This window comes from Mytilus edulis, chromosome 11, assembly GCF_963676685.1.
Source record: "Mytilus edulis chromosome 11, xbMytEdul2.2, whole genome shotgun sequence".
In the NCBI taxonomy this organism is placed as follows: domain Eukaryota; kingdom Metazoa; phylum Mollusca; class Bivalvia; order Mytilida; family Mytilidae; genus Mytilus; species Mytilus edulis.
In genome coordinates this window covers 14,378,768-14,389,475 of record NC_092354.1, presented here as the reverse complement: position 1 = coordinate 14,389,475, position 10,708 = coordinate 14,378,768, and the positions used below count along the sequence as shown (strand labels likewise).

Here is a 10,708-nt window from a genome sequence, read left to right as displayed (position 1 = left end):
CTAAACATCAACCCAACAATGTTAGATCTGTAAATTTGCTTTCGCAAATTTTTGGTTCTTCCCTCGCCGGGATTCGAACCCATGCTACTGTGATATCGTGACACCAAATCGCCTGCACTGCAGCCGTCCCGCTAGACCACACGACCACCTGGGCTCTCAATTTAAAAGAGCTTTCGCTGGCCGTGTGTTACCTTTCCTCGTCAGTTTTAATCTAGCGGCGTACTACAGTACATGATATATAAGGCATGAAGATGTTATTGTTACAGATCAGCTAAATTATCTATAGTAAAGGATCCTACAAATTAATGTAATATACAGTCACAGAAAATAATTATATTTATAAGTACGTCTGAGTCAGTGACAACTCTACAACAGATGTGTCCATCGGATCGCCATCAATGATGGTGATACATGGCTGTGTACATAATGTATATACAACTCGTCTAAACATCAACCCAACAATGTTAGATCTGTAAATTTGCTTTCGCAAATTTTTGGTTCTTCCCTCGCCGGGATTCGAACACATGCTACTGTGATATCGTGACACCAAATCGCCTGCACTGCAGCCGTCCCGCTAGACCACACGACCACCTGGGCTCTCAATTTAAAAGAGCTTTCGCTGGCCGTGTGTTACCTTTCCTCGTCAGTTTTAATCTAGCGGCGTACTACAGTACATGATATATATATATACATTCAATTTGCGTTTCTATTCTTGTTAGCTTGCTTGCTTTAATTTATGCATGTTTCACTTTGCCTAGCTATTTACATTATGCAAGTGTTCTTGTTGTGTAATATGCTTATAATTTGATATCTGATTTTTGTATTAAATATTAAGTCAGTTGAACTTGAGAGAGCTACAGAGCTCATATTTACGTTGTTGAAACATACATATCATGCCCTACCCTTAATTTCCTGACTTATGCAAATAGAGTTAATATAGTTTTACAAGCAAATATAGTTATACAAGCAAAGCTGAGTTGATATTTTCAACCTCAACATATGATCTGCAGGCTCGTAGCCAGGAATTTCCAAAAGGGGAGGGGTGGGGGGGGTATTTGGACTCATGAACTCGACCTTAACAGTCACAATTTGAACAGAACGTTGACTTTAACAGTGCTTATTTGGTTTCAAGGGGGGGGGGGGTCGTCCGAACCCCCCTGGCTACGGATATGATCTGTTATTACTATTGGTACAGGTTATTCAGATAGCTCACTAAAGCTCATGACCAGGACTATTAGTTTACCAACAAGTCAACTTAGAGCAAATAAGGGAATTATGTGCACTTTTGACAAAATTATCAAATTACTTTATAAACTCACGATAGCAACAACAATGCTATGGGAGATAATTCATATATCCAATGTCTTACCTTATTCCCAACAGGCCCCGAAATATATCCATCAAAGTACTGCACAGTGCCGCGTTAATTGGCTTTGTTAAAACGCCCAAAGGATCTAAGGTTAAAGACCCGTGGAGAACCCTTGTGTAAACCCTTTGTTGCAAGAATGAGTGACAGGTAATGGCGAGGACAGTTTTAGCAACACTGAAAATGTCATGTTTTCCGAAATTATATCGATTACACTATCACCATAGCGATTTCTTGGTAGATTTTGATACATTCTAGATGTTAACATAATTGTTTACCCCTATAAATCCCGTTCTATACATGATAATTAAATTTTTTCATCAAAATCCCAGTGGACTGCATTGAATAGGGTACTCTAAGGGAGGTAATTTGGTCACTTCCGGATTGTAAAAAATTCTTGTTTACATACAAAATTTACTCATTTGTCACTGTGTTGATGTCTAGATCATAGTTCTGAGCTATTCAAAATAAAAATAGTTATATTTACATTATCATTAATGAAAGACTGTGCACTTAAGTAGAAGGTTTACAGAGTTATAAACTGTAAATTTTGATTTCTACATGAAATTGAAAATGAAAGTTATTTTTTTAGTTAATGATTATTGTAGATTATCTTTTCTTTGGCTTTGTAATTAAAAAAAACATTGAATCAATGGAAATTATGCTTTCTCTGCTGCTAAGCATAAGTTGCCCCTACCAATATTTATACATAGATGTAAGAATAAATAACACTGACTTGACCATGACATAAAATTGAGAATGGAAATGGGGAATGTGTCAAAGAGACAACAACCCGACCAAATAAAAAACAACAGCAGAGGGTCACCAACAGGTCTTCAATGTAGCGAGAAATTCCCGCACCTGGAGGCGTCCTTCAGCTGGCCCCTAAACAAATATATACTAGTCCAGTGATAATGAACGCCATACTAATTTCCAAATTGTACACAAGAAACTAAAATTAAAATAATACAAGACTAACAAAGGCCAGAGGCTCCTGACTTGGGACAGGCGCAAAAATGCGGCGGGGTTAAACATGTTTGTGAGATCTCAACCCTCCCCCTATACCTCTAACCAATGTAGTAAAGAAAACGCATAACAATACGCACATTAAAATTCAGTTCAAGAGAAATCCGAGTCTGATGTCAGAAGATGTAACCAAAGAAAATAAACAAAATGACAATAATACATAAATAACAACAGACTACTAGCAGTTAACTGACATGCCAGCTCCAGACTTCAATTAAACTGACTGAAAGATTATGATTTCATCATATGAACATCAGGCACAATCCGTCCCGTTAGGGGTTTAGTATCATACCATCATAACATATATGAGAAGAACATAACAAGTGTCATGCCAACAACTGTTTTTAGAATAAATGTGTTTAGTTCCGATGCAAAGACCTTATCAGTGACTCAATATTAACGCCAAAATATGCAATCTTTAATGACTTGACAACAGTATCGTAATTATATCCCTTCTTAATAAGTCTATTCAAAGGTTTTGTAAGTTTCTGAGGTGAATACTGACACCTTTGTGCTTTATAAAGAATATTAACATAAAAAATTGGATGTGAAATACCTGAACGTATTAGAAGTCTGCATGTTGAGCTATATTTACGAATGATGTCTTTATACCGATGATAAAATTTAGTAAATGTTTTGACTAGTTTGTGATATCGAAAACCCTGGTGTAATAATTTTTCAGTAATACATAAATTTCTCTCGTTAAAATCTAAAACATTGTTACATACACGAGCGAATCGTACAAGTTGAGATATATAAACACCATAAGATGGTGACAAGGGAACGTCACCATCTAAAAACGGATAATTAACGATAGGAAATGAAAAATTATCCCTTTTATCATAATGTCATGTTCACGTGTTTAACTTAAGTTTTCCTAATATTAAGGTTGATTCTTAGTAACTGTCAGTGATACCTCAACTATATTTGGTCTGTTAAAGTGTTTATTATTATTCAGATGTGCATGGGTGTCTGAGATATCTCACCTGACCTTGACCAGGGTACAGTGGCAGTGGTTAGAATTAATATTTTTATGCTGAATGAATATTTCTATGGAGCCATGTACCGCATGTGTGTTAACTCTTGTTTTATACATTGATTTTGTTTATTTAATAGTCAAAATCCAATAATAGTAAAAGACTCCGAGGAGTATTTTCCACCAGCGAGTCCACATGACTCATCTGACAATGACACGGAATACAGACTTGATGCAGTTACTGCCGGTAAACTGAGGAGGCTTCAGTTAAAAGGTTAAATAATATTTAATTGAATAAGCTTCAAAATACGTCCACATTTTAAAATGACATAGTTAAAATATGGTAGTTTAAAACACCACACTTGGATACAATATGACATATTTCATTCTTATTTACTATCCTCATTCTACTTTGTTGTTACACAGTTGTAAAGGCTCAGTTCTTTGGTAATTTTTCACCCCTGTTTGAAAGAAATTTAAAATGTTGAAATGAAAATTTGACAAATCCTCTGGATTTTTCTCAGGTTTTCTAATATGTATTTTCTGACAAAATGAGAATGAGTAGACTTTTAATCATGGATTACCTATGTTTCTATTTTTGTATATTTTAGTTCTAAGAGAAGCAGAGACAAGTTCTGAAAGTGATAATTTGGTGTTCGATACTAGTCCCTACAAACAGGAAAAAAAAACCATTGGCCAGAAAAAGATATTTTACAAATACATGTAGTGAAAAAAGGTAAATACATTAATAAAGGCAATAAATAAAATTGAGAATGGAAATTGGGTGTGTCAAAGCGACAACAACCGGATCATAGAGCAAACAACAACCGAAGGCCACCAATGGGTCTTTAATTTTGCGAGAAACTCCCGCACCCCCGGAGGCGTCCTTCAGCTAGTCCCTAAACAAATATGCATACTAGTTCAGTGATAGTGGACGTCATACTAAACTCCGAATTATACACAAGAAACTTAAATAAAAAATCACCAGACTAACAAAGGCCAGAGGCTCCTGACTTGGGACAGGCGCAAGATTGCGGCGAGGTTAAACATGTTTTTTTGAGATCTCAACCCTCCCCCTATACCTCTAGCCAATGTAGAAAAACAAACGCACAACAATATGTACAATAAAACTCAGTTTAAGAGAAGTCCGAGTCCAATGTCAGAATATGAAACAAAAGAAAATAAACAAAAAGACAATAATACATTAATAACAACAGACTTCTAGCAGTTACTGACATGCCAGCTCAAGACCTCAATTAAACTGATTGAAAGATTATGTCTACATCATATGAATATCATGCGCACACATGTATTTAATTCATTTATTACTGTTTTTATATAATGGCAAACAATAGTCTGTCATTCTTTGTAATTGCAATATCTTCATCTGCATCGTCTGTCTTTCCGTCTGTCCAAAGAAATAATGGTTTCAGTGATCTTACTTGAGTACCTTTTCAACAATCCTTGTGAAATTTAAACATAATGTTTTTGAAGATAATAAAATGTCTGGTATTGACTTTGTCGATTTTGTATCCTGCTGTGCCTAGTATAGCCCTTTTTCTAATACTATATGCAATAGGTCAACTATATTTGGTGTACGGATATATTTATGATCTATATGTCAGTCGCGCAGGTTTTATTTGACCTTGACCTCATTTTCACGGTTCATTGCTCAGTGTTAAGTTTTTGTGTTTTGGTCTGTTTTTCTTAAACTTTAAGCAATAGGTCAACTATATTAGTTGTATGGAAGAATTGTTAGCTGAACATGCCTGTCTGGCATGGTTCATCTGATCTTGACCTTATTTTCATGGTTCAATGGTCAATGTTTAGTTTTCTTGGTTAATGTTAAGTTTATGTGACAGTTGTAATAAAGCTTTATATTTAGGACTATCAACATAATATCAATGATAAGTAAAGAAGGCGAGACATTTCAGCGTGTGCACTCTTGTTTTTTTTTATAGTTAATTCTTTTAATTGTAAATAATAAATTAATGGTATATTTTTATATGTCTGTCCGTCTGTCTGTCCTGCGCTGAAACCATTTGACTGATTTTAATCAAACTATTTTTTAAATGTTTTGTGTTTAAATTTTTGGTGGAATATTTGTGTATTACAGACATATCATTTATTTTTCAATCCCATTAGGTCAAAGCATCTACAAGTAAAGAATCAAGATTTGTGACAGAAATAACAGCATTAAGGGTGCGTATGAAATACCTTCGCATAGAAAATCAAAAACTGAAGTATAGGTTATTAAGAAAGGTTAAAAACGTAAACAAAAAATTGGACAGAATAGACAATTGTATTAAAACAAATAATTTTAACATGTTGTAATACTAATATTTAAAGTAAATCGTCATGTCTGATTACATGAGTAGAATTGGTCTATCAGAAAATCATCTGTCAACAAATTGTATACAATGCTTGAAAAATCCTCTACAAAATGGACTTGTATATGAACTTTTTGGTTATGCGAAAAGAACTACAAACACACCAACAGAAGCAGTTGCAAACTATTTATCACAGTTACTTGGCATTGATTGCAGTAGTATTCCTATTCCAGCTCTAAATACGAAAATAAATCGTTTATGTTATAATTATCGATCAAAAGGTGGAAAGGGACGAGTTCTTCTTCTCCAAAAAGAGTTTGTTGTACCAACTATTACATCCTCAACCATGTCTGCTGTAGAAGCAAGTGTTCTATCTTAATTTTCTGCCCAACTGCAGTGTGCGGAAAGTACCGTAGAGAAGCAGCAGTGTACCATAGCAAACTTGAGAAAAGAAAAAAAAGGACTTCAAAGAAAAGTACGATCATCTAAAATGAAAAAAACAAAAACTTTAGTGATGGTTAAAAAGACCCCTATTAAAACTTCAAATAAAACGTTTAATTTACTGGAGCAGAAGCGACAATTGCGTGTGTTGAATCGTAATTTGAAATTGGATAATAAACGGCTTGCAAATGAAAAAAATGAGAAAGAAAAGATAATTGAATATCTGCAGTTTGAATTAGACAAAAAAGATAGAGAAATGATGTCCAAAAAAGATGAGTATGAAACTAAATTGCAAAATTACGAGAAATTGAAATCTGAACAGAAGAATTTAGTTGAGGAAAACAACTATTTACGTAATATTCTTGAGGATAATGAACAATTAGAACTCTATGATAATTTAGAAAATCGTTACACAACTAGCGCTGTTGAATGTGTTATGAATTTATTAAATTTTAATATTGCTGCTTCTAAGATAGGTCGTGTTATAGAAACAGTGTGTTCTCTATGCAAACGAATACCAAATCAGGTACCATCTTGTTCAACAGTTAACAGAATCAATGATATGAGAATATCTGTTGCTTCAAAACAAATGCAAGATATTTCGAAAAAGACTAATTTGACATTATATTCGGATGAGACTTCTAAATATGGAAAATCTTTCGAAGTGTTCGCAGTTTCTGATGACCAGAAAAACAGTTACCTATTGGGACTGCGTGAGATGCAATGTAAGAGCTCTGAAACAGTCTTAGACACTTTGAAAGAAATACTTCATGATATAAATGAAATGTGTGACAAACATGAAAATGACCAAAGTGTTGGATACAAACTGCTAACTAATATTAAAAACACTATGTCTGATAGAGCGGCCACTGAGAAAAAATTTCAGTCTCTCCTGGAACAATACAGAACTGAAATATTAGGAGAGTTAAAAGAAGATTGGTATATTCTTTCAGATGAGGAGAAAAGTGTAATGTCACGTATGAACAATTTTTTTTGTTCTCTTCACTTACTTGTCAATTTTGCAGATGTATGTGCAGCAGCCTTACTGAAGTTTGAAAATTTGCATTTGAAAAATACCTCTGAAAATGTAATAGATGACCTTGATTCTTTCTCAAACAGAAGTGAAAGTGGAACTGTTCGTCTACTTCGAACTTCAAGCAAAGCCTTTGGTCGAGGTGTAGATGAAAAAAGTGGTGTGTATAGGTTATTTGACACTTATTTGAAGAACAAAAAAGTCACAACAGTGAAGTTTGTACGATACAGTCACAGTCGCTTCAACATATTTTTCTTGATAGGTCAAATTACATATTATCATAGACAGAACATCAGCCATTTTTTAGAGTCTGTACAAGGATGTACAAATAGACTTTTACAATCAGTTTTTACTGACATTTCAAATCCAGTACTTGTGGCTGGGAGCAGATCTCTTGGTATAATATCAAAATTGGTGACAGCTCCACTTTGGAGGGATATAGAAGAAAAAACTCACATACTTGATATGAATGATCAACTAACATCATTAAGAGATTTTCTTAAGGAAGCACAGGATGATGCTACAGAAGTATTGGAAGGTAACTTGTCACCATTTCCAGATAAAATAGACAACGAGGACATTGTTTTGCGACATCTGTTGAAGTCTGATGAAACTGATACTTTGACTATTCAAATATTACAGACTTTGTTCTCATCAATGTTGACTCTATTAGAAAGACAGGCAATGTGATCATCTCCCAGGAGGGAGATATTTTTCAAAAGATGAGACTATATATGGGGAAACAATGAGTGCTTTAAAGCATAACAAAGTGCCTGAGTTCTTCTTTGGACAACTTGATTTTTTACTTAAATATCGACCCAATGCATCAGCATTATGTAATGAAGCATATCTTATATACTCTCACAACAAAACTAAAGAATGGCTAGACAATTTGGATGACAAAACCAAAGAACAGTATCTCAATGACAGCAGGAGAGAGGGGGTTATTATGAGGAAAAAATTTCAAGAACGAATGAAAGCAATAGCGGATAAGAGAATTGAGGCAATCAAGTTGAGAGAAAATGATATTGCAAAAAAAAAAAAAACTAAAGTTAGTGAAAAAGAAAGAAGGATTTACTAACAACATACTGTTCTTTGGTTTGTGGCAATGCAAAGAAGATGTCACCTTTCATCTTGACCAGATTTCTTCAATAACAGAAAAAAAGATGGCATTAAAGGCCCAACTCAATTTTCGCAAAAATGTATTGTTGCAGAAAGCAAAGGACAAAAACTTATTCCTATTCTCAAGTAAGAAAAAGGCGAAAACTGTTTTGGAGTTGACAAACCAAGTCCTGGAACTAATAGAGCAGTCAAAACAAGGTGACACCGTAGAAGTTAGTCAAGAAGGCGACATGCCAGTGTTGATAGGAAAAAATATCAACCATCAATTTGAAGATGGAGTATATAAGGGAAAAGTTGTTTCGGTCGTCCCGGGGTTCCGGAAATGGTACAACGTCAAATATGAAGATGACTCTGCTACATATGTATACCAGCTATACGAAGACTATAGGAACGGAAGCCTTGAAATAGTAGTAGAAGGGTACACACCTCAGTTGAAAGTTCTGTTGACCGTTTATATTTTGTTCAACAAAGTCCAAGAAGGACTTACTTTTATTTTCTGTTTTGGTTTGTACTTACTTTTTATGTTTTACTTTGTACTTACTTGTTTTGTTGACATTAATAATAATTTTCCTTTAGCTCAGGGCTATTCAGAATAAGTTTAATGGAGTGTTGGAAGGCACTTTTTAGATTTATGCATGTGTGATGGGGAGATTCAATTTTTCTAGCAATAATACATGTAGATTTCATGTTCAAATTATACAGGTTTTGGGTCTTGAAAATTAAGTGCCTTTCAACATACCCTTTACATTTTTTTCTGGAATAGCCCTTATTTCTTTTCATAAATGGTGTTTCCCTCAAGCCTGCTTGGCATACTTTTATGTTTAGAAGTGACAATTTTAAGAGAATATTCAATATGCCTTTAATAAAAGCAAACTTTATATAATTTAAAAGTAGGAATTTCAATGAACTCAAAGATGCTTTTGATTTTAAAAGCATAATGGCTTTTTAGAAGCTGGGGAAAACACTATAATTAATTGTTAAAACTGACAGGTTGAAAATGCCAGATCGTTTATTACGGTGATCCGTATTAAAGATTGAGTTGGGTCAAATGTCTTTTTGGAAGATGGGGTTCAAATATTTCAACATGAACTGACCAATTTATATTTCTAATTAAAAATTCCATGTATGCAATGTGCAAATGAGTCATTTTAATCAGCTTCGTTTCAAGGCTTATTTCACCTGTTTTTATTGCTTATAATTTGATAAAAATTTATTATGTTGCAATTTTGATTTCAAGATGGCCACCAAAATGCAAACATACTCTGATTTATAAGAAATTTTGTTTCCAAGTAGATTAATGATGTACCTGACTCTATCAAAAGGTAAAAAAATAGTGTCAGATATCTTTTTAATTTCATTCCAATATGGGTGTGTGAGGATACTTCAATTTTCCGGAAACATTAACTCTAATTGACATTATAAATAATTGTACTGAATGATCCTTTTTGTTTTATTTTAATGAAAGTAGATTGTATTTATTGAAATTAATCAAACAATGGATTAAAAAAGAAGAAAAAACTACAAAAACATTTTTGTAATTTGTTTATTTTATTAATATGCACACCAAATGCCGAGTTTTCCCATGCGAGTGATTTAGGCACATGGGAGCCTCTAGTTTATTTTTGTAGAATAATTATGTTTTCCTTCACACCTTAAGCAACGTTTTAATCAAATTATTTTATGTTGCAGGTCTTCATAACATAGAAAGGGTAACCAGTCAACAGCATTTGATCCAATTTAAAATCAGGTTAGATTTTTTTCTTTTGTATATGAAAATTTGCAATCATGTGCAAAGAAAGTAACTTAATGGACACTTCTTATCTACAAAACTATTATTTTATGACACAAAGTTTATATCTTCACTATTTTTATAATAGTTTTTTCATGCAACAACTATTTTATCAAATTTACTATTTTTTCATGTTTTCGTAAGGGGAGATAATTCATTTTTGCTTTAATCTGAAACTTTAAAAGGATAAAAATAATTATTTCCTCTTATTTTTCAGACTACAAGATTGTTGGAAATCAGATCTGGGGACTGTTACTGGTCACTGGTGTGTACATTTTATATTCATAATTTTAAAAATCAAAGTGGAATAAGTGGAACCTGTTTTTAAGTACTAAAAAAAAACCATGTTTTCAACGTTCAAAAAACGATTATTTCAAATATATGTAACTTTTTTAATTAAAGAGATAATTTAAAAAGGAAAAGTGTTTTGGGTTTCTGAAATCATCAATTTGTTATTGGATATGTTTTTTGGACTGATTTATCATCGTTTTAAAATGGCTTGTTGTTGCTACTCACGAAGCAGCAGACAGATCATGATACACAATATCCTCTTTACTTTGAAGTGCGATAATGTTATTGTATATATACATGTATTGTTCATAATATTTTTGATTGTCATCATCAT

The 10,708-nt window shown here is 33.4% G+C and overlaps 1 protein-coding gene and 1 long non-coding RNA gene across 2 annotated transcripts; both read left to right on the top strand.

Moving 5' to 3' along the window:
- Positions 1–6,212: 6,212 nt before the first annotated feature.
- On the top strand, positions 6,213–7,780 carry LOC139494002 (uncharacterized). The gene is made up of 2 exons (XM_071282169.1): positions 6,213–7,710; positions 7,776–7,780. The coding sequence occupies exons 1-2, from the start codon at positions 6,213–6,215 to the stop codon at positions 7,778–7,780; spliced, it is 1,503 nt and encodes a 500-aa protein (XP_071138270.1).
- A 38-nt stretch (positions 7,781–7,818) lies between these two features.
- Positions 7,819–10,397, top strand: LOC139494761 (uncharacterized). Its single transcript, XR_011657139.1, has 3 exons — positions 7,819–8,712; positions 9,984–10,041; positions 10,301–10,397. It is a non-coding gene; the product is annotated as an uncharacterized lncRNA (long non-coding RNA).
- Positions 10,398–10,708: the final 311 nt, after the last annotated feature.

Bases quoted from the DNA above. Each gene is read 5' to 3' on its own strand.
- LOC139494002 (XM_071282169.1), top strand. From the start codon at position 6,213: ATGGTTAAAAAGACCCCTATTAAAACTTCAAATAAAACGTTTAATTTA.